The following is a 25118-nucleotide window of genomic DNA, read 5'->3' as shown; positions in this document are numbered from 1 at the left end:
ATTATCTCCTCTTCATGTCTCTTTTATTTATTTTTTGGGACTGCCGTCATCAATTTTGAAAATGCCCTAAGAAAACAGAACTTTCCTACTAATATGACATCAACTGTTACCCTACCTTTTATATAAATCTGCAGGGACAATCCTGACAGAATCAAGTTCAGAGACAGCAGTAATCAACTAGTCAGATGCGTTTGGGCAGGGCTTGAAAGACACTAGTGTGTGTGTGTGTGTGTGTGTGTGTGTGTGTGTGTGTGTGTGTGTGTGTGTGTGTGTGTGTGTGTGTGTGTGTGTGTGTGTCTCAAGGATTTGCTGTTTCAGCATGGAAGGAATCAGTCCTGTGCCTTTGCCATGCAGGAAAGTCAGCGTAAGGAAATTCCTGAGCTTCACAGTGGCAATCAGGCAGTTAAGGACCTGCCACTGAAAATGGAGCTGTGTGTCACTCACTTTCATGGCTTATTCACACTAGCAACACTGCTCTGGCATTAAAAAAAAAAGAGGCTTTCTCATTCACTCACACCAACAACCTAGTAAATTGCCCTTACTTGAAAAATGGTAGCGTGTGTGTGTGTGTATATTTAACAGCAATTGAAAGCTTACCTTCTCAGACGACAAATACGAGTGTAACTCGGTTGCAGGTGCCACGGCAAGGGATAGGGCTATTTACTGAAAGGTGCAAACGTTGCAGTTACTCTGTAAACAATTTAACAGGCAAACAGTGGACTTTCATGACACCGTCGGTAAGTATTAACTATCAGATATTTGCCCAACAAACAAATTGTGTTTGCATGATAGCTAGGCCATTGTGGGCCTTTTTCAATACGACAGGTGGCAGCAACGGTAATTTAAAGGCTTTTTAGAAACGAAGACACACTGCAATGGCCAGAATAAACCAGAACAATGTTGTTTACATGTTAAAGTTATATATAAGTAAGTCTCCTTTACTGTTTTGGAATAATTAAATAATATTTCCAGGACTAAAGTGGCACTTTGGCTAAACTCAAATTATCACAACAATGGCAATGCTGCGTTCAGGTACTCGTAAATACAATTTTACATATCCAACGTCTATGATTTTATTGTAATTTAACTAAGAATTGGTTACGTGTTGTGTGCTTTTTGTCATGATTAAGACAACCAGAAGCCAGCTTATTTTGCACAGGAATAATACAGAGCGGAAAACATTCGGCTATTTGATTAGTTAACTTAAAAAATGAAAATATAAATAGTTTATACTTAGATACAAAACTATATATTCTGTAAACTCTAGTTTATGTCAAAAAATTAGTCGTGTAACAATATTAAACACCACTTTCATCATGTTATTTTCCCTGCTCATGGTGGAAATTAGGATTTTCCTATAGTTACAAAGGCATCATGTGACGTAGCCCGGACAGAACACATGCTTATCCCGCTGCCGTAAACCACACGTAGCATGTCGTAAAACCTATTTTGTTGTTAGAAGAGAAGTAAACTATTTTTCCCATTGATTTCCCACACCGCTGCATTTTATTCATTTTGAAGTATGACGAAAGGTGAAATAGCAGCTGTTCGCTTCTCCACTCGAGCCGGTACACTTTAACACAATGATGGACGTCGTGAATGCATTGAAGATGAGTTGATCTCCAGCAAAACAAGCTCGAAAAAATGGCAACATACAACACCGAAGGTAAATAAAAGCGGCTGTTAAGAAGACCTCGAACCAAGTTGACTACACCATTCATGCTTTTGCGTCATTATATTGCAGTCATCTTGTTGCAGGGTTCAAATATCATGCATCTGTGTTTTCGTTGCAGGACATTCAGTTGTGATGGAGGTGAGCCCAGACATCCATATCTGTGGCTTCTGCAAGCAGCAGTATAATAATTTCGATGTTTTTCTTGCCCATAAACGAAATGGATGCTCCTTACCAACCTCTGACACAACTGCCACCACTACAGCAGCCCCTCTCACAGGTATAATAAATAATATTGATCTGGTTTTGTCAATAATGTCCTTCCAGACTTGCTTTACAGTCTGCTCTCATATTCATTTCCTGCACAGATTCCAGTGCTGAGTTTGTTTTCGAGGAGACCTACCAGACCTGTGTTATGAGAGGTGTCAAAAAGATCCTGACCAAAGCACAGAAAACACCTTCCAAAAAATTAAAACCTTCCCTGACTTCAAAGAGACACAGCTGCTGTTTCTCAGGTCGGTGCCTCTTGCCCTTTACGACTGTAACACATTCCTTTTTCGACTGCCAAGCAGGGGAACCAGTACTTCCTTCCACGTCATTAGCTGTTATTTATTTATGACACTTTTAGATTAACTTTCCACTTGCGCTCAGGCTACACACACCTTGTAAAAAAAACACTTTTACTGTTGATTTACAGGTTGCACTTTTAAGACGCAGTATGGCCAAAAAGACATGGAGCGGCACCTCAAAACCCACACCGGTATGTAACTGCCTTGTGGTTCTCCAATTTTAACTTAAATCTGGTATTGACACATTTTATTTTTCCGTCCTCCATCCAGGTGAGAAGCCCTTTGAATGTGAGCTGTGCCACAAGCGCTTCAGTCGTCGGGACAAGCTCAACATGCACAGCCGCTCACACACAGGCGAGAAGCCGCACAAGTGTAAACACTGTCCCTACGCAGCAGCAGACAGCAGCAGTCTGAAGAAGCACCTGCGGATCCACTACGACGAGCGGCCTTTCAAATGCCAGATCTGTCCGTACGCCAGCCGCAACTCCAGCCAGCTCACCGTACACCTCCGCTCACACACAGGTAGGAAGACAGAAACTGTGGGATGATATTGTTAAGTGAACCGCATTGTGAATCTTTTGTGTTATTTCGTTCCAAGGGGATGCACCTTTCCAGTGCCAGCAGTGCGATGCTAAGTTCAAAATCAACTCCGACCTGAAGAGGCACATCCGGATTCACTCGGGCGAGAAACCTTACAAATGTGACTTCTGTGAGTACCGCTGCGCCATGAAAGGCAACCTGAAATCTCACATTCAGATCAAACACGGCACCGAGAACTCCTTCCGCTGCGGTTACTGTGATTTCCAGTGTGCCAGCAAGAACGCTCTGCGGCAACACTCACGAGAGCACCAGCCCATCCAGCCAATCCGGTGTGCCGAGTGCTCTTACTCCTGCACCAGCAAGGGGGCGCTCAAAGTCCACGAGAGGATCCACTCAGAGGAGCGGCCCTTTAAATGTGACTTCTGCAGCTTTGCCACCAAGCAGCGCAGCAACCTGGTCATCCACAAGAAGAAGTGCCATTCAGATAAACCTGAGAAAGGGAGCAGTGGGAAAGGTGTTAGAGGAGGAGGAGGGAAAAGTGGAGCTGATTCTCCAAATCCTGTGGGCTCCAGGTACCGAGCCAAACTGGAAGCGGCTCGGGCTTTCTGCTGTGACTCGTGCGACGCGTCCTTTGTGAGGGAAGACTCCCTGCGGAGCCACAAGAAGCAGCACAGAGACACTCAAGGTGTGTTGCAGCTGCAGCTCCCCACCCAAACTGAAACAATGTCCCAGAGCATCTCCCAGTCTGACTCTATGGCTCCTTACCGCAGTGCACAGCTCAAAATCATCGTACCCCACCCTATGAGCCAAGAGAACTCCTTAATCCCAGCTGCTGTGGAGAGTCAGCATAAAATGGTGCTGCTCAGCTCGGAGAACCAGGACATGGTGGTGAACTCCATGATCCATCAGGTCAACCTGCTGGCACCTATGCAACCTCTCAGGGGGACTGCAGAGGCCACCCTCCACCCCCAGACGGTGTTGTTGACGCAGCTCGGCCCCGACGATGCCAACAACCCGCTCCACCAGGCGCTGCTGCACAACGCCATCAGCGCTCAGGACTCCGGCAGCACCTCGCAGACTTTCATCACGACCTGCTCCGAACTGGAGGGCCTGAACGCTCTGATCCAGGAGGGCGGCACTGAAGTCACAGTGGTGACAGAGGGGATTCCCGCCATGGTGACCACAGCAGCTCCACCCACCTTAGTGTGTGATCCAGCAGCTAAGGTGGAGGAGAGTGCCTTACACTGTGAGGATGGTGCGTTGCTGGTGCCGAACCTCAGCCTGGGCGGACAGAACGTGGTGATCCACGGCGTCCCAATGATAGTGTCCACTCAGTCGCAGCAGAGCACTATAGAGCAGCTCTCTCCTCACACACTCTACTCAGACACACACACTCTGGAAGGCCTCCCACAATGAACGGAGGGTTTTTTATAAGACCATGAAGACTATAACTGCTTATAAGCTATTTCTTTGCCAGTAAGAACTCTTTAGGTCACGTATCTACAGGACAGTAACAGCTTTTGTTTCCAACTATTTTATCATCAATCACTAAGTAACAATAATGCTGACTTCATTATTTTCAGGTTTTAGATGTCTTAATTGTCGTAGCGCAGTAGTTCACTACAATATGTCATCATGTTTAACACTGAATCACTTCTGAGGACGAAAACGTTGATCAGGGTTCTCACACGTCGTGAAAAGACCTTGAAAAAACGATCCGAAACACATGGAAAAAATGGAAAATAATGTCCTGGAATTATTTTTAAACGTTATCCTATTTTCTTTTTACCTGAGAATGGATTAAACGCCATCATAGCTCCTCATATAAAATGACGTTGCCTTCAGAAAGTTGTGGTTATGCTCATAATTAATGGGATAAATAGAGAAGGTCAGTAGGAGTAGACTGCTCTTGGTTATGGTGTTGAAATGTTCTCAGTCATGTCACATGTTAGAAAGTTGGATGAGTGGTTTTAAACAATTGAATCATGTTAAAATGGTTAGCAAGTGGCTAAAATTGACATGCTATCTAGCTTGTTTTTGTACATATAGAGAAGTAGTTGGTTTTCTGGCTATTTATTTTCAGCATGAAAGCAAGGATATATAGCAATGTTTAAAGCCGAATACTCGGGTCTTTTAATCACGTTTCAACAGAGGAGCTTTTTCGTGGGAACCCTGTTAATCATTTGGACCAACTTTCACATATTTCTGTTGATGTGTAATCATTGGAGGCATCAAAATAATACCTTATTTCAAATGTTATTAAAACAAGGTTACATGTTAGGCAATCTAAAGAAAAGAATAAAGCCTGAATCAAATGGACACAACTTGAAATTGAATGAATGTCTTTCATGGAGTTCTCTCGTGTGTCCACTAGGTGGCAGCAGAGTGCCACAGGTGAAGTTCACTCTGATACTGGTGGAATATTGCGGTGTTGTATTGACTCTACCTATTCTGTATGTGTAGCCTTTTCTCTCTTTCAATCTGAATCTATAAAGTACATTTGTATAAAATATTGCAAATCAAGGTCTTACTTTTAAAAAGTCAAGTTGCTCTCCTGATAGATTTTTCAATAAAGTGCCTTTTTGGCTCGTGGCTTTTTATAATTGTGGCCATTTTTTTGCATTCAGACTTCAGCACTTAGTATGAGCAGAGATTGAAGGCTGCACCTGAATAAGAGTCTCTCTCTGGACAGATGACATTGATTTGTTTCTCGTCCCTCGGCACTAATGGCTCGGCTGATGCAGACTCAGCGTGGCCACATACTCAGATGAAGTTATTTGATGGAAGTCTCACCGCACAGTTGCTTTGTGTTGCATAAGTGAAACTGACTTGTGCCGGAAATGGTATACCAGAACATAGTATAAAAGCCCTGCCCTTTTTTCATGGCATGACCTGATGATGTTGTGGTGTATTACCCTGTTAAAATGTATATATTTTACTTGTTAAGGCTTTTTTTTTTAGCTATTGGAGATGATATTTCTACCTTTTTCAATGCTACTTACACTTACATTTCACTACATTCAGGTGTGCATATTTGATATTTTTCTTAAACGCTACTGACAGATATGGCCACTAGCTGCTACTAGTTACAGATTAAAGGAATAGTCATTTTCAGAAATACCTGTCAAGGCTAGATGAGAGAATGGGCAAGACTCATATATATTCTTTAATAAATCTAAAGCTGAGGCATGTAGAGAAGAGTTAAACTTACAAACATGTTCATTTTGTGTTCACTTCTAAGCTTTAGATGTGCTAGTAGGCAGTTTAATTCACTTAGGACGTAGCATGCCAGCTGTCGCTAAGCTATCCTGCTGCTGGTTGTAGCTTTTCAAATTTGAGGCCAAGAGGGGTATGAATATTCTCCTTTAACTCTGGAAGATTAGAGGCATATTTACATTAATGTTTCACTCTTAATATTTAACATACAATTTAGATCATCCGTTTATACAAAACGATACGCTGTTGCAGATGAACGTACCTATAATATAGCATATTAGCTCCTGTTGGCGCCATGCTAGGTGGCAGCCTGTTGCAGGAGCTCCCAGTAAATCATTTCCCAAATTGGGATAAATAAAGTATATATCTATCTACCTTTTGCTCAACATCAAAATCCAGCTTGCATGAAAAGGCAGCATTAATTTCCGTTCTGATACAACAATGTACTTTTCTTTTAAGTTTAGTTTCCTGATAATACTGTCATACTGTTCAGTGATGTTTTCAATGCAGGACTTTTACAGTCAGTATTTGTCTATTGTACTTTACTGAAGTACCATCCAAAAACGTCTTCCACCATGGAAACTGAATGATCAATGACTGCTATAACTATTTAAATCCCACTTGTAGGATAAATGACCATATTTCTGAATTTATAAGAGAGCAATTGGAGTTTTAACTTTTGAATTACTCCTTCCAGTAACAGAAAATACTCCCAATTGATGAAACCAAAAATTCCTTCACTTTTTCAGGGACGTGAAACAAGTGGATAGTGGAAAATGTAACCCGTTCATAAAGAGCCCCTTGTCCTTCTCCTCATGTGAACCGGGATAAATTATGCCCTTGCATTGTCACTTTATATTCGAAGGATCCTCGGTGTCACTGCTGACCCTTTTCAACGCTGTGTGATTCCAGGACCAAAGTGTCGTCGTCTGATCTTCAGGTGGAATTCCTAAAAAAAAAAAGCTGAGATTCTATTATGTACGAGGATGAGATGTATGTGGGAAAAAGCAAGAAGTGCTCTCTGGTGTATCTCTTTGATCTATTATCTAACAGACTTCCAGGCCCTAATCCTGAGCACCCTTGAGGAGGAGAGCCCATTTCCTCCCCTCCCCCCTCTCTCCCGGTCTACATGTGACGACATGAGTGAGTTGAATGCTTTTTCTACAGCATATTTAGAGTTTGAGAAACCGTGCAATTTCTGATGTGTTTAATGTATATTTTGATGGAATATTGAATGATTCCCCTTATTTCAAGATTTCCAGATGAAGATTATGGACCCATGTGATAGATGTTGACCAAAAGTGAATCATTTTTTCTTTAAATCTTGAGGTTAAAGTCTGAGTTTCGAGATTAAAATATAAATTCTGGGCGAAAAAAAAAAAGTTTGAACAATTCTGAGAATCGTAATTATGCAAAAAGTGAATCATAATTTTTTTTCTAAGGATTTTGAGATTAAAGTCAAGTTTCTGAGATTAAAGTCAAGTTTCTGAGATTTAAGTCAAATTTCTGAGATTAAAGTCAAGTTTCTGAGGTTTAAGTCAAATTTCTGAGATTAAAGTCAAGTTTCTGAGATTAAAGTCAAATTTCTGAGATTAAAGTCAAGTTTCTGAGATTAAAGTCAAATTTCTGAGATTAAAGTCAAGTTTCTGAGATTAAAGTCAAATTTCTGAGATTAAAGTCAAGTTTCTGAGATTAAAGTCAAATTTCTGAGATTAAAGTCAAGTTTCTGAGATTAAAGTCAAATTTCTGAGATTAAAGTCAAGTTTCTGAGATTAAAGTCAAATTTCTGAGATTAAAGTCAAGTTTCTGAGATTAAAGTCAAGTTTCTGAGATTAAAGTCAAGTTTCTGAGATTAAAGTCAAATTTCTGAGATTAAAGTCAAGTATCTGAGATTAAAGTCAAGTTTCTGAGATTAAAGTCAGACTTCTCAGTAAAAAAAAATTACTTCTTAGAATTCTGAGAAAAAGTTAGAATTTTAGATGTTTTTCTCAGAAATCAAAAGAATATTTAACATTTGGTCCCAATCCTCTTCCATATAGCTTTAATTAAAAAACATAAATTAGAAAAAACATTAAATCTACCATAAAAACACATTTACACAAAAGGTGTTTTAAATGGACCTCTTCATACTTCTTCTCAGCTCCTTCCTTCCTGTGTTTCAGATGTCCGCCTTTGAATGGGGTCATAAATGTCTCCCCAAAAAGCAATTTCCACTCACAGCTGCTTAAAGAAATCGTAAGTTGTGATGCATTCCTTCTGGACATGAACCGATCCAGAGAGCAGCAGAAGAAACCAAATCAACACGAGAGCCTGAAAGGTACTTAAAAACAGTGTGGACATGTGAGCCGTAAAATAAACGTTAATGAATTTAGTATGAAGCGTTTTTGCAAGAAGCACTCCAATCCTTCGGTCTTAAAATACTCCATTACACTTATAGGTCATGATTTCAAAATGTAACTTAAGTAACAATGCATTAATAAGAAAGTATTGGCATCAAAATGTACTTTTATAACAACATATTGAAGTACTCATTCTGCAGAAGTCAGTATGATATCATTATGGTTCTTATATAAGCCGTATTTTGTCCATGTGAAAGCATTTTGTTATTGCATTTGGTCGATGTTGACTTAATTTAGACACTTTAAGTACTGTGTAGATGATTAGTATTACATGTAACAGGATTACATAATCAGGATAGAAAAAATGTGTAACTTTATTCCATTATTATTCTAAAAGAAGATGTAATCAGATTACTGTTTGCATTTTTTAATAATGGGGATTACTAACAGGAATACAATACATCTTATAATAAAGGGCAATATTATGTAAGTAGAGGTACTGCCTCAATCTTCTTTCTGGTTTCCGTTTAGTCTACTTTCCCTGTTCTTTAGTTTAAATACCTTTTCATTTATATTTGAGTAGGTAGGAACTTGATTTAATAAACACAAATACTGTGTTCGATTTAAATTCATGTGTTAAAGTAAACAGGATTTTTAAACTACAACTCTACACCAAATTAGAGGACACATTTATGATCCTAAATATCTTGGCTTCTTCTTTTCTTCTGATGTCTTACATAATAAGATAAGATAATAAGATTCAACTTTATTGTCATTGCCAGAGTACAAGTACTAGGACAACGAAATGCGGTCTCTGCATTTGACCCATCCTAGTGTTAGGAGCAGTGGGCTGCCATTATGTACGGCGCCCGGGGAGCAGTGTAGGTAACCAGTGTCTTGCTCAGGGACACCACGGTGGCACTTGGTCTTTCGGGGACTTGAACTGGTGACCTTCCAGTTCCCAGGCCAAGCCCCTATGGACTTTGCCACCACCGCCCTAATAATGCACTATATTACGATACAAGTATCAAATAAGTGTTGATATTTCTCTTCTCTTGTATTCTTTCCAAAAGTAACGTAAAGTAATCCGTCCACTTTTGCGTTGTGATGCTTAAACTAGGTTACCAGAGGTGGCAGAAGTACTCAGATGTTGTACTTGAGTAGAAGTAGAAGTACCAGAGTGTAGAAATACTCTGTTGCAGTAAAAGTCCTGCATTCAAATGTAAAAGTACAGACGTATCAGCATCCAAATCTACTTAAAGTGCCAAAAGTAAAAGTTCTGATTCTGCAGATTGGTCAGAATAATATCTCTGATGTGTTTTATAATGATTGATCATTAAAGTGTTCTCAGAGCTGGTAAAGGTGCAGCTGGTTTGAAGGACTTTGTATACTGCAGGGTAGCTGCTGGATTTACTGCAGGTGAACTAAAGTCTGATTTAAGGGAGATTATATTTCACATCAATAATCCAAATCTACCTAGCAACTAAAGGTATTACATAAATGTAGTGGAGTAGAAGTACACAGTAGCATAAAATGGAAATACTCAGGTAAAGTACGAGTCCCTTTTCCCTTTAGCTTACTGATTCCCTTTTTTTTTTTACCGGATAGCTAGGGATTGTAACAGCTTACATTTTCAGAGTAACCCTACCAGCCCTGAGTACAAATATATAAAAAAGTACACTACTTGAGTATACGTTCTGGTATCCAGGGGGCTATAAATGGTTCAGAGAGCCACACAACAGACAGTTTTTCACACTGCGGTTCAGTCTGTCACATCAACATCACATTTGTGACCTTTGCTTTGTTTGCACACAATTTGCTCTCCCATCAGTAAGAGGCATTGAATGGCCTAATGAAATTAACTGATTGGTAAAGTATGGATATGGATTTGTTTCCCGATGCAGGCGTCTCTTCACTGTGACACTATTGACATCTTAAGTGAGTTTTGATTTCTCGGTGCACTGGAGGCTTTTATCTTGTCGCTGTTCAATTCTTTCTCCCTGTGTGATAGAAATACAACACGATAGAGCCCATTGATCTTTGCACACACACATGCCACAACAAAAACACACTTTAATTTGCCTTTCTGAATGCAATGTGATTATTTGCTACGACATTATTGGGCTATTGTTTGTCTAAGAGTGGAATCAATAGAATAACAAATCTTATTGTGAGGGTCTTTGTGAGCTGATTAATCTTGTATTATTCCTCCTTTGATGAGTAAATCATGCACTATAAATGGATGTGTTTGCTTAAAATATCTCATTAGACACATTTTATGGAAGCTTTGGCACTTTTTTTAGTGGTATTATTTAGAATTTCAGTGTTTACGGTTTTGCTTTTGTCTTTTCTTTTGACTCAACAGAATAAATCGGGGCACCTTCGAGTTGTTAAGGGTATTTTTTTGTAACAAATCATGCTCAGTATAATTGTATTAAACACAATTAGGACCTTTTTTTACTTTCTCTGAATGCTTTGTCACTTTATTTGGTGCTGTTTATTTGGCATTAGAGTGTTTGGACTGTTATCTTTCTTTGGACTCAATAGAATAACTAGGAAAATTACCTAAAATCTGCCTCTACGGGGTCGTCGTATCTTTCATTTTCTAATTTATTCCATTTTAAAATGTTTGAATGCTGCACAGCACGGACTGATGTTCCTACTCAAATCTTTGAGTCTTTAGGGGGTTGTTTTTGTCTTTATTTTGGAATCAATAGCTTCACTTTGGGGGAAAATCTGGTTGTATTGGCCTTTGTGTTTTGCTGTATGTTTCAATTTCAAATTTTTAAGAAATCCAGCACAAAATGAAGTGATTTTCTACTCAAATCTTCACATCACTTAGGATTCCTTTCACATTTTCCAAAAATCGTTGTCACCTCTCTTGTGGTATTCTTTACGTTATTCTTTTGGAATAAAAAGCATAACTTTGGAAAACGCTGCTTTTGTAAGGAGCTTTCTGGGTGGTCTTTGTCCCCTTTTTATTATTATTCATTTGGCATTAAAACGTTTAGAGTATTGTTTTTGTTTAATTGTTTTTAAATCAATTTGATAAAAACAGAAATCTTCACATTCGATTTTATTTGGCAGTTCTGGGGTTTAGGTTGTTGTTTTGTATCCATTTTTTTGGAATCAATAGAATAACTTTTGGGCACATTCTGGTTGTACGTGTCTTTATGGTTGGTCATTTTTTTCTGTTGTATTTTTAACAATGCATGCACAACGTTAAGTAATCCTTCTCAGTCACACTAAGGATTTCTTTCACATTTTCCAAAATCTTTGTCACGATTTTTTGGGTCTTTTTTAAGCGTTTGAGGGTCTCATTTTTTTACTTTTTTTACAGTATAACTTTGGGAAACCCCCTTTCTGTAAGGACCTTTCATAGGTGGTCATATCTTTTATTTTCTAGTCTTTCCTCTTTTTTTTTTATACGAAACATGCAGTACCTAAGGTGGTGTTTCTGATCAAATCTTGACATTAGACACAATCAGGATCTTTCTCACATTTCCCAAAAACAAAAACCTTTTTCAGGGATATTCATTTGGCATTTTATTGTTCAGGATGTTGTTTTTGACTTTTTTTGGAAACAATAGAACAACTGGACAAACTCTTGGTGTGAGGGCCTTTGTAGTTGGTCGTATTTCTCATTTCTAGTCTTTCCTCTCTTTTTTATTCAAATCATCCTCAACATAAAGTGAAGTTTCTGGTCAAATCGTCACATTTGATTTGTTTTACATTTTCTAAAAGCTTTTTCACCTTTTCAACTGGTGTTCATTTTGCATCTGAGTGTTTAGGGTGTTGTTTTTGTCTATCTTTGCTTGTCAGGAAGCATTACCCCTGACAGGCTCTTTTGTTGTTTCTTTAAGATTGAAAGCAGCAGTCTAACGCCCGTCCTCAGGGGGCAGAAAAATAAGCATAACTCTGAGCCAATAGGCTGCAGTGAGAGCGCCTGTAAAAAGTCCTTTCCTGGACAAAGACAACCTACAGTATCTCCAGCACGGAGCCACTGCTTTTTATAACAATGTCCTTTATAACGATGTGGGTTTCACCAGCAATGAGCGCTGAGTGTGATCTCGTGAATGCAAATAAGCAGCTATCAGCTTTTGTGGTCGGGCAACAAAGACATATAGCCATTGTTTCCCTGCTCCTGTTTCTGTGCCACTAACCCTACACAAATGAATGTTTGCATGGTTTTCACCGTGTATTGAAGCCGGAACAATTGCTCAATTGTTTGCCATATTTTTTTTGTGGGTCGCTGGTGTGCCATCAGGTTTAGCTGTGCACAGATACAGGATTTGTTTTTTTATGCTCAGTTTTGCTACAGCCGGTGATCGTTTTCACTGGTCAGCATGTTGCTTTGTGTTTTCTCAATCCATGTTCTCATAGTGCGCAGGACAGTCACATTGTACGGGGGTGCTTTCATTGCAAGTTTGTTCTTATAAAGTGATGGGATTGTTCTTTAAAATGTAATCATTTAAAGTACTCTAGTGAAGAATTGGAGTAGAACAACATAGAGACATGGGTTCCTTATTGTGTGGACATTTAGAATAAGGCCATACTTTCATTTTTAGGCAAAAAAAAGGAAGTTATATCAACGATAGCGGCATTTAACATGTTACCTCAGTCATTCGTCAGTGTCAGAATAGTCCCAATTAAACAAACCTATTTACAATTTGAGAAAATCCTCTGGTTTCAACAGATGGTCATGAGCAAGCAAAATATTTTCTTTGTTCACACATGCCTTATCCTAAGAAAACAAACATGATGGAAATCTGATCTTCACAGATACAAGCCATTGTTTGTATCTGTGTGTGTGTGTGTGTGTGTGTGTGTGTGTGTGTGTGTGTGTGTGTGTGTGTGTGTGTGTGTGTGTGTGTGTGTGTGTGTGTGTGTGTGTGTGTGTGTGTGTGTGTGTGTGTGTGTGTGTGTGTGTGTGTGTGTGTGTGTGTGTGTGTGTGTGTGTGCACACGCTTAACTCCATGTTTACCTTTCCTGCTTTCAAAGCACTTAATGCAAACTGATACTACTGCTGCCAAATTTGTCCTTATGCATCTGAAAACATGAGGGTGTGTATGGATCGATTAGGGACAGAGTGAGTGATATGGATTATTGTTAATACTCAGATTAACGCTGACATGTTTCTCCACAGGAAGCCTTTTATCAAACAAACACATATTCACAAATGCCTCAGATGTACTGAATTCCCCTGGCTGCAGTGGTTTGTATCTTGCATCTCTTTTCACTTCTCAGAGCGACCCAGGAAGTGTTCTTGTTTTCATTTTGATATGGTTCTCAGGAATGAAGAGGTGGAGAGAGGGGATGGTGATGGTGATGGGGGCCGGGCGACAAGATAAGATTAAGGCTGAGCTTTTTTAAGTATTACCGTAAGCCTAATTGATGTGGTTGCAACGTGACTCACTTCCATTTTTGGGGGGGTTTCTTTACCAGAAAATAAACCTCCACCCTGTTCTCTCTTCGCTGTCCTGAAATAAGGTTACTGCCACCATAATGTCCACCCAACCCCGTGATCCAGCCTGTCCATATTTGCTGTTTGTTTGACCCCATAAGGGCACGAACCCTGGCTGATCCTTCATCTGAGGACAAAGCTTATGTTTGCTGTGACATCATAAATGCCTGCGCAGAGAAAACAATGGCTGATGAATTCAGCGGGAGTCGGGCACAGTGGACGCCAGAGACGTGGCCCGAAACTTCCAGTGTCATGGAAAGTTTTTTTTTTTTTTAGATCCACACCTTGGCCAAACAACACAAACACACAGAGTGCTCCCTTAATGAGGGGAAGCCGTGGTCTTGAAGGGATCAAATTGCGCACGTTGTTTTTAGAGACAGTGGCGGGGAGGGGCCGGGCATGGGGCGGGATCATCAGGTTATAACACTAAATGTTTATATGAAGCTTTGTGGCGCTCAGAGATGGGGCTCTGCTCCTTGGGGAAGAAAGACGCTTTGTTTTTATAGGCTGCCTGGAATGTGTCGAGGACTGCGGACATCTGCTTTATTAGCATATGTGAATCCCACCCCCAGCTATGGATCTGCTGGTGGTCTGATAATGTGTCATACTGTTACTGATATCCAGGGGTGAAAAGTACATCTCTCTCACTCACATACTGTACCTGAGTTCCTATTCCAGGTGCTTTACTTGAGGATTTTCTATTCCAATAGAATTGATGCCAAATATTATACTCATCTTCAGTTATTTGACAAGATAGTTAGTTCAAATGAATAAAAATAACAGTGGATTAAGATATTGTTGTGTCCCATAAAGCTAATTGATGTATAATTTCTGAATGTCTCAAGAAAAGTACTGGAGCAAAGCGCTTCTGATTTTGGGTATTTACTTGCAAGAAAACACCTTTATAAAGTCACACATATTCTGACTCAAAATAATAATGGCAGAATAAAAGTCCTGAAGTTGCCTTTGCCTGCCGCAAAATGAATATAATATACATATTAATGCATCACTTATCAGAAATCAGTGAAATAACACTGTATATTGTAATCTAAAAAAAATGGCATATTGAGTACTTTTAGTTGTGTTACTTTAGATTCATAATAGATACTTTATTCATCTGAAAAGTGGGAAATGATTGTGTTCCATTAGCATTAAACGAGGTAAACATGTTTAAAAAAGATACCATACATACAAATATAATAAAAGATGTACATTACTGGCAAGTACGTTCACAATAAAAAGACATATCTAAAAAATACAAAATATAAGGAAGTATTGAATAAATTGAGTTCAATGTACAGTCTCACTAGGCTACAGGAATATATAGATATATACTACAGTGACATCATGGCTTTGGATTGAATATACTTTATAGTTTAAGTATATGTTGATGCTTTTCTACGTTAACTTAAGTAAGATTTTGAATGCCAGATGTTTATTTGTGCTATGATAACTGATATAAAAAATATAGATACATAAATCCTCTATATTGTGGACATTTACATAAGGCCACATGTTCCTTTATTTCATTTTATGGCAAAAAAAAACTCACAAAATCTTACTTTTCGTACATTTCGATGCCAATATGTGTACTTTTTCTTGAGTAGCATTTTGAATTCCATACCTGTCTTTAACCTCCTCCACCTCTGCTGATAGCTGTAAGTAAAGACGGTGTGAATGATTGACACCGTTTAATGAATGGGTCATAGTGTAAACATTTAACATATGACTGAGACAGAGGCTTTGTTTAGTTTGGTTTACATTTTCAATTTTACCACAGAGCGATTAGCACTATATGAAGTTTGAGTCTGGCTCTCCTGCAGCTTATTGGTGTGAAAATTCCTCAGAGTCATTCTCAGGTCATTACGGATGCATCCCACCCATGCACTCTGACTGGCTCGTGGATTACCATCGCCTTTGTTAGGCTAATTTCCTTATTGTGGGCTTTTGGAAAAAAAACATAAAGTAGGGGGCATGTGGGGGTATGAATGAATGTACAATCACATATGAATGAGATTTGTCTTCTTCAAATGGAAATGAAATGGTATTTACCGTGGAGAATTAAGGTGCTTTTGGGGGGGTTCTGCTTAGAATTAATTCAAGATAAAGGATTTATTGTCATGTGCACAAAAGCTGAGTATGGTTTTGGCAATAAATGTCCTCCTGTAGTGCAACACAATATACTTAAGAACTTAAAAGAAGCTGAAAAAGAAGAAGGAAGGAAAGAATCACAAGGGTGCAGAAATAAGCTTACTTCATACATGTAAGATCAGATAGTTTATACAATATTTGAATAGAAAATGATAAAAATAGTGCAAGAGAAATACAAGTAAGTGGTTACTGGTGTAAGGAATGCAATGGTGCAAGAAAATGCAGAAATAAGTTAACTTTATACATGTAAAATGAAGTATGATAACATATTTAATCAAATATTTCAGGATGTGTGCATTAATATACAACCAACTATCATGAGATTCATTCTCCTCAAGTGGAATTAATAGTTTATGCTGCGGGCAATAAAGACATTTGGTGAAAATCGAACAATTCCTGCTTAAATTAATGCAATATTTGCTGCAAAAAGTACTTTTTATTAACAATTATTAAACAAATCCTCCCTAATTCTTCCCTAATATTAAAGGGCTGACCCCCAAAGCAGCCTCAGGGTTAAACCCTGCCACAACTTCCTTCAGAATAATTAATTAGTTTATGAAAGATGCCCCATTTCTCCAAAATAAAAGCCCCGGTGATAAGGATCACACGGCAAAGTCTCCCCACACAGATATCATCTATTAAAGAGAGCAGGCCTGTGTAACCCAACACCTTGAAGGGAATGCACTCAATCAAGCCTATTGTTTCTGCTCACATACAGTTCCCTCTGTGAGATAAGTAGCCCGGCCCCCGAGATAACAACAATGCCTTTAAAAGCACGGATGAGACGTTCACCGTCAACACCTCAGTTGTAGACTCCTGCGCAGATAAATAGTGGAAGAAAATTATTCAAATGTATGGAAAGTTGTATTAAAACTCTGTAGGAAGCCATTGTTAGCGTCACTTTATCTCTCACTAATATTCAGACTAGTATTCAGGATGTAAGGGTCGTCTGTGGTGTGATTCACAGAGCAGTTAGATGAGGGCGGCGTTTGAATAGGCTGCATAAATATTATGGCACGGAGGATGTGAGTCAGGACTGAGAGAATTTAGCTCGTTGGGCCATTATTGGAGTTGAAAGGAAGGAGAGGAAGTTGGTTTGAAGATTTGTCACTAGCAGATCTCTCTGTGTTTTAGGAAGGGGGTGGGCTCTGCACGGCTCAGGAATGTTAAAAAAAAAATAAAAAAATTGGGTGATGGGAGGTTTCATATGTAAGAATAACCACATTCTCTCTATGGGTTTTATTTCAAAGTAAATATAAACTTATGAAATATTATTTTCATATTTATGTGACCTGTACTCGAAACTCTTTGAGAACACTTGAACTGTATGTTGTTTTGAAGGTTTTAATGGTGCTTAGATGTTGAAGAAGGGACAGGAGTTTATAAGGATTTAAAGTCTACTTAGTCTACTAATAAATATCAAACTACAGCTAGCAGCTTGTTAGCTTAGCTTAGCTTAGCTTAGCTTAGCTTAAAGAGTTGAGGTAGTAGGAAACAGCTGGCATTGCTCTTTCAAAAGATTTTAAAAAGCCCACCCACCATCACCCCTAAAACTAATTAACAATAAAGATGTAACTCAATGTGTTTTAAAGCAATGTCAGGCTAGCTGTTTCCAGTCTTTGTGTTAATATGTTGGTTTAATCTATAGCAACCTGCTCTGCTAACACTGGAGTTCACACACAAGAAATCTTGGAACAACCTTGTTTTCCTTTCATTTTCACATAATTTGAAATCGAGTTTTGGTGATTTATGGCATTAACTCATATGATTTAATGTGAAGAAGTATAATATTCAGTACTCTTTACTGTAGGTATAGTTGTATGGTGCTGGAAAAGCTTGGACATTTCATATTCATGTGATTTGTACTGGAAAATCCTTGAATACACTTGAAATGTATGTTTTGAGGGTTTTAATAGTGCTTAGATGTTGGAAAAGTGACATCATTATAGGATGATAAGATTACTTATGAATAGGTCACTCATAAACATGAAACTTGTAGTTTTTCTTGAATTTTTCACCTGATTTAACACTTTTTTAGGTTGTTTATAGCCCATAAAATAAGTATAATATTCAGTATCCTGTGCTGTATGTGCTAGAAAAGTTTGAAAATGCACCCTGAAATGCTCAAATATGACTTTGGATACTCTGATATTTATTTCCTTTTATATATGTCATCATCGAAATTGAGTGAAATCCATCAAAAACCTTGAATAAGTCTGTAGAAGAGACCTAAATATACTGCATTCAGTTTGTCTTGAACAGATTTGGTTGAGCAACAGGTTAATCAGAAACTCAAACGGCCTCATTATATATTTTCCAGTCTTTTCCGTACATCTGCATTCCTGTTAAGGCTCATTTGAGGCAGTTGTCCCACTCAGACTCTCATCACTGACGGTGGGAGGCTGATATATCCATCTGCGCCTGCGAAAGGCCGCTAATCCTTGACAACTGTGCCCCTCTGGCACCATATCCGTTGCACTGCTGGTTGTGTGATACAATAGACTCCCCTCCTTTGTCCTTGAAATTGTTTTAATTAGCCCCACGGCGGGGGTTGGGGCTGCAAACATAAGACTGACTCAATGGGATTGACAAAATCACGGGAGCATGATACTACAGACTCAGAGATGACAGACACGTGTGTGGAACATGCCGTATGTAATAAAATGGATAGCAAAGTGACAAATCTGGAATTAATCGACATTAGGCTATTAAAAAGAATGTGAAGCAGTTTGGAAATAACTAAATTTAGATGAATAACAATGAGTGTATTTAATTATCCTGCACTAAAATTAAGTGGTGACTTTAATAAAGGATGTGAATGATTTATAATTACACTTACACAAAGAATCCAAAGGGGAACTACGTCTATATCCAAGTCTCATTCAGTGAGAGCCTAACAAAGTCCAAAAATACTAAAAATGACCAAATCTTTTCCAAAAAATAAATTGCTTATTTTGGATTGAATCGTGTGTAAAGTATTAGCTTTCTACAAAGAAGATGAATTGGGAAAGGCATTATAGAAGATAATGAGCGCAGCCAGGGAAATATCCTAACTGAAGAAACTACAACAGAATAAAGTAACGTCTCTTATTCATTGTCTATGGAGAAGCTTCATGTTTTATACTTAATTGCGTCACAAGTTTGAGACTTATCCGATCTGTACCTTATTTTTCCAATTATTGATTTAACTTTCCAAGGCCATGGCATAAACATATTGTAAATCCTAAATTAGGTGGTGTTTCCCTTTACGTTGCCAGTTATGGATATTTGTTTGGTGGAAAAACCTGCTTAAAAACAAACAGGAGACTAACTTTCCTCAAACGCCACTTGTTGCAAAACTCTAAAACCTGTTGTGCTTGCTTGCCCATGGACCACTAAACAAATGCAATGTGTGTGTGTTGGCATGCATTTGTGTGTGAGACCATGCTGTGTGTGTGTGAGTCCACACACATGTAGGGTCCGATAAGCCACAGCCACATGCGTTTGCTTGTCCCACCACCACCCCACACTCGCAGCGTGGACCTCCCAGCAGCCAGAAAGCCAACAAGAGGTGACAAGAAGCCTTCACCTGATCCAAGAGGATCATGTGACCTTTAAAATGCCACTATAATCCAAAATCCATGTCTGTGGTGCAGGTCACCTTCTTTTGAAAAGTTAATTTGAGGAATCTTGTGAGGAATGCCAGCTGTAGCATTAGCACCGGCTCTCGATTCGGGGGAGGGACAGCTGTAATTGAAAGTCGTCAAACAACAAAACAGTATCTCTCTATGGGTGAAACATGGAGGCAAAAAAACTTTAGTTTGGCCTTTTATGTAAATGCTAATACCCCCCATCCAAATTCTCCCAATGCAAACACACCCATCCCCCCCCACCCCCCCGACCCCCCCTCCACCCCCGAGTTCTCCTCCTCTCCCTGACCCATGGGAGGAGGGGTGTTGCAGAGAGAGAGAGAGAGATCCCAAACCATCTGAATCTCTTTTAACTAAGTGCCCAGAGAGGAGTAAGGGTAATTATTCCACCATGATGCATTCCTGTTCAAAAGAGGATACCATCACTGTTCAACACATGGAATGCAAGCTGTGTTATGGGCACTGAAGGCATGTCACATCCTCCTGAAAAAAAAGAAGCAGTGCATCAAAAACAGCAAAACCGGTGCTCACAAAGACCATAAAGTGCAGCGTGCACAGCGGGAAACAAAATATGTGAGGGGGGAAACGGCTTACCTGTAAATGCTTTTACAATATGCTTAGTGTGGTTATTTACTCTGTGGTCACACAAGGCTCGTTTATCAAACAGCCAAGTGAAGTGTGACGGAATTATTTCAAAGTCAAAAACTCACTCTATTAAACATTTTATTTCTTATTTTTATATATTTTATTTAAAACTGTAACTACTGTATACATGTTAGAGAACTATAGTGTATTTCTACCTATTATTTGTAATTTAATTGTGTATTTTTCTAATTGTGAGTCTTTTTATTGTTCATATTAATATCTTTAATTATATTTTTATTCATAAGCTTTGTTTTTTTTAACTTGATTTACATGTTTTTGTTCACGTTTGATGCCTCTTTTTTTACATGCTTCTGTGACTGAATAATTTCTCAATTTGGTAATCAATTAAATGTATGTAATATTATCTGAAGGATATGTCATAAACAGCTCATTTAAACGCCGAAAATCATCGCCAAGCTCATATTTGGCCCTTTTAACTCCTTCTCACTAAAAGCATTCACAAATGAATTCATGGACTCATATAGATTCAGATTTGCATTTCTGTGGATAAAAAATACAAGATTAAAACAAGTTATTTGCGACCCTTTTTACTATTTCACCAAAGCTGAACAAACTAGTATCCTTCTGATTTGATTATGTCCTGCTTCTGTTGGAGGTCAGTGTGCTGCCGCTATAAAGAGAGGCTTTATGGAGAGGAATACAGCTGTGTGACGTTTGAATGGAGAAGCCTACAATTAACAAAGATTAATAACGGTGCCCGAGATGAAGCCCCTCCTCACTCTCAGTCCCCCAGGCAAAAAAAGTGTTTGTTTTTTTCAGCCTTCATAGTCACACTGATTATAAGAAACTGGAGACGTTGCATTCTTGTCTGCGTGGAATTTGAAGTGTTTTTCCCCCCTGTCACCTTTCATCATCAGTTCATTGGAAACTGAACAAAAGAGAGCTTTTTGGTTCTTAGTATCATAATCATAATGTTTGCATACCATAAAACCCAGGCAGAAATAACAATTAGAGATGTGTAAAAGGTAGGGAGTCACATGAAATTCTGTTTATAGAAATGGGGTTTTTAAAGACGGAAGATTTCTAGTAACCAGAAATTAGTTAGCATATTAATTAGCATTTCTGTTCCAGTAGCTGTGAAGTGAACTGTTTTTTAATCGTGATGTTGGTTAGAGGCCTGAAATAAGATCTCTGGTTATCTTAGGTTTTGTTCTATGATATGCAAGACCTGAATGTCCTACTGGTGAATGTCTGAAGCTTCTTTGGTTAATAAAAATAGTGGCTAAATGAGACTACTAAACATCACCACACCAAACATTAGCCACCATTAGCTTAGCGGTGGTGACATGAAGTAATGTGACAGTGATGTGGTTCGTTTATAGCTTTTTACTTCTTGGACCGTAACCATCATAAACCTGTGTTTGCATATGATTTTATATTCTGCAATATTCAAAAATCCATTTGTTTATGTCAAAAAAAAACTTCCGAAGCTAACTTCTGTGTCATGCTACAAAAATATGTCATCACTGCACCTATTTTTAAATGTTAAATTCATGTATTGTACTTTTTACCACTTATAATTATGCTGATCTTTACCTCACTGAAATGAACAAATCCCCACTTGCGCTACATGAGTGCCTTTCAAAGGAAACACTACCCACTCGGCCTCCCTCCCCACTCCCCACCTGTAGCTTGTGAAGTATTGATTGCTTCTGCGAGGTCCACTTCTTCTGTGGTGTTTAATGGAGCTCATCGTCTCCTACCAATCCTCTCACCATTTCCTCTGAAACTGGACACTCCTGCCCATGTTTCATCCAGCAGCACCTTTCTTAGGAAGCGACTGGAGCATGGAGTGAGAGCTTTAACACTTCTTTTTAAAAAGACAATGAGCGCAAGACACATTTCCAACTGAGCAGCTGTGTGGTGCAAAACACTTGCCTTTGTGCGATCCTTCCCACATTCACATAGGGGCTGTCATATGCCGAGCATTTGTTTGACTGTTTCGGATGGGTTTTTGAATGCATGTGGGGTGGAACCAAACACATTCTTATGTCTGTGTAAGTCACAGGGTATAAAGACAGATGTAGTTTTGCCCAACTCCTGTTCCCCCACCTCCTCTGTGATAGTTAGTGTGTCCTGAGGGAATCAGCTGGGGCGGGGATGTGTTTTAAATCATCTTTTGGATTTGTTTCTCGGCTGTATTTTAACCAATAACAATATTTATGTTGATAAAGCAGTCATTTGATCTTTTGGGAAATACCCTTCCCATTAATCAACCTGCAATTACCCCTAAAGCTAATTAATTCAATGTTTTTCAATCAACATAGGTTTTTAAGCATTGTCAGGCTTCTGCTTCCAGTTTTTGTGCGAATCGGTTCATCAAATCTAGCAACCTGCTCTCCTAAAACTATACAAAGAATCTGCATTTTCTATCATGTTTCAAGGAATTCTTGTTTCTTACAGTTTTAACATTGTAAATCAGGACAAACAAAAACTCAGTGACAAAAATACTTGGTTAGGTTTAGTGAAATACCTCTGTTAGCTTTAAATATGTACGCTTCTTGTGATACCTAAGGATGGACAGAAATAAAAATGACTGAACATTTTGCTACGTTTGGAAATGTCTGCGGAAATACATGAAATCAGGATGTATGAATGTATCAGGGTTCAAACAAACAGGACTTTTTACCCATAATGCAGATGTTCAGGGCCCAGGTGGAGCCAAAAGTTTCGTTTAATTTCATTTTACACCTTTACTTAAATAATGTGACTAGCGTTCTTATTCTAAGGTAAACTATGCAGTCATTAAATTAAACAAATTCAGTTTTTGATTTTGGTTGTTCTAATTTAAAGTCCAATCCGTAATGTGTGAGAAAATAGGTTTTCCTCCAAATGTAATTGAGAAAGGCAGTTTACTTGTATGTGAATGTAATCAATACAGACTTAAGAGTGATACACTTTTCCCATCTAACATAAGCATTTTTGAATAAGTTTAGTCACTCAAATGTCAGAATCAACACCCAAAAGTGGCTAATTCCACGTTTTAAACTTTAGAGAAAGAAACATTAGTTAGAAATCCATATCTCGTGCCTAACTTCAGATAGCCTGTGTCATGTTAGCAGGCCGACTCTGTCTCTGACTCTCAGACAGCAGCCAGCTTAATGTGTCTGTGTGATAAGTCCAGCCCAAAGCCTTTCATCCTCTGGACGTTCGGACAGAGACACAGACAGGTCAGGGTTAATGGCGGCCTGTCAATGCACCTTTAATGTACTACGTGTTGAGTAAAGGGCATTTATGGATAATGGGTTTGGATTGAAATGGAAAAAACCCTTAACATAAAAGGATTTTGATGATTAAACATCGGTAAAAATACAGCAAACTGCAGTTGAATTCTCACTGGTACGATAAATGTGTCATTCTCCTATGATTTATATGGACGTGTCTCGTCATAATGCCAAAAAGGGGAGTTCATTTCCCATATTTTAGGTCACTTTCCTCCCCTCTCGCTACACAGAAACTAAGTATGAACAACGTTTCCTTCAGATCAGTCCGACTGTAATGGAATACTTGTTATAAACAGAAGAATGTGCTTTAATTTGTCAAGGGGATCTGAGCTGACAACTTTAGTAAAGTCCACTATAACAACCTTCCAGGGCCCCTGACCTAGGGAGGGAGTGACCCCTGACCTTATTTGGGCCTCTTTTATGAGGACTTTTTTGGCTCCGGCCAGATGGCTAAACTATCAAAGGGTTTTTTTATGAGAAAAATCTGCAGGCAAGAGCGCAGTGGTATATTTATCTCATTGTGTGGAGGACGAAGCCTCTGTAACTTCCGATAGGTACGTCGAGGAAAAGTTGGAGTTGGAGACACAGAGGGGTGGGTGTGTGTGTGTGTGTGTGTGCCAGCCCACTTACTACTTCCAAACATCTGAGGAGTTGTCAGTTGGACTTTTATTCATAAATAACATCATGTATGTCGTAAATTTACAAGCCGGGGAGCATTTTATGTTCAACCTATTGGCCTCTTTACTCCCACACTTTTGGATTTTTCAGTTTCAAACACAACCATTTAACGCTCACAACAAAGATTTGTTTTTTGACGATATGATATTTTTTTAAAAAAGGGGTTTTGCACAGTATTTTGGATTGGCAAATTTTCTTTCTGTCTCCATTTTTTGCAGTTTCTGTATGGCTTAGTCCACGCTCTTCTGCCCACCCTAACAGCAGCAGTAAAGGTACAAAACATTGATTTCCGCTTCTGAAAAGGCAGCTGCTTGTCGATAGAAGCAATCAGACGGTACAATTATCTGTGCTGCCTGTTTGTCGAATGCTGCTTTTCCTATTTTCAAACTAAACCCCGGACAGGAAATGTAAAACCAGGGCTTTTATAAATGCGACCCTGAAACCGATGTGACAGTTACCTGAGATCACAGATGAGCGCAAATCAGAGGAATTTGTGTTTTTGAGAAAAGGGAAGAGTTGTGTGTCCCAGGGTCACTATAACTCGCTCTGCTCACATCACTCATGTGGCGTCTTTATGAGCGATGGGCTGTTTTGTTGGATTAGGTTTCTGGGGAAGCATTTAGGGTCGGACTCCTCGCAGGGCAATACAGGAGCGGATTCAGAATCCTTGTATATGTTTGACATGACGTTTGATATGCATATAATCCAGTGCACATGTTTGTGTGAATTTGACTTTGGGATTGATACAAAAGCAACAATATTTGCGTAGCGGTGGAAACCCCACTCAGCGGGAAGTGGTGCCTTCCTATCCACACATGAATAGTCACACAGCTGTTGTAAGCATTACCTGTTTGTTGTTCTCTGCAGACACCAAATCAGCTGCTCCCTCTGAGCCTACTCATCATACGCCCGCTGACCTCTGTATGAACAGGAGCAAGATAATTTCCAGACATCTACTCCACATGAGTGG

At 39.0% G+C, this 25118-nt stretch overlaps 1 protein-coding gene and 1 long non-coding RNA gene across 3 annotated transcripts in view; one reads left to right on the top strand and one right to left on the bottom strand.

Annotated features, from left to right (window-relative positions):
- The window catches only part of LOC134867372 (uncharacterized), a 28475-nt gene extending 27491 nt beyond the window's left edge, over window positions 1-984 (bottom strand). For both annotated transcript variants that reach the window (XR_010166143.1, XR_010166142.1), the window contains exon 1: window positions 598-984. This is a non-coding gene — a long non-coding RNA (uncharacterized LOC134867372). The remainder of the gene's footprint in view (window positions 1-597) is intronic.
- Window positions 365-5384, top strand: zfp64 (zinc finger protein 64 homolog (mouse)). Its single transcript, XM_063887822.1, has 7 exons — window positions 365-737; window positions 1522-1666; window positions 1794-1952; window positions 2041-2187; window positions 2370-2432; window positions 2512-2763; window positions 2840-5384. Exons 2-7 carry the CDS (start codon window positions 1645-1647, stop codon window positions 4195-4197), a joined length of 2001 nt encoding a protein of 666 aa, XP_063743892.1. The 5' UTR covers window positions 365-737; window positions 1522-1644; the 3' UTR covers window positions 4198-5384.
- The last annotated feature ends 19734 nt before the right edge of the window (window positions 5385-25118 follow it).

This window comes from Eleginops maclovinus, chromosome 1, assembly GCF_036324505.1.
Source record: "Eleginops maclovinus isolate JMC-PN-2008 ecotype Puerto Natales chromosome 1, JC_Emac_rtc_rv5, whole genome shotgun sequence".
NCBI classification, from domain to species: domain Eukaryota; kingdom Metazoa; phylum Chordata; class Actinopteri; order Perciformes; family Eleginopidae; genus Eleginops; species Eleginops maclovinus.
This window is presented reverse-complemented; position numbering and strand designations above follow the sequence as displayed.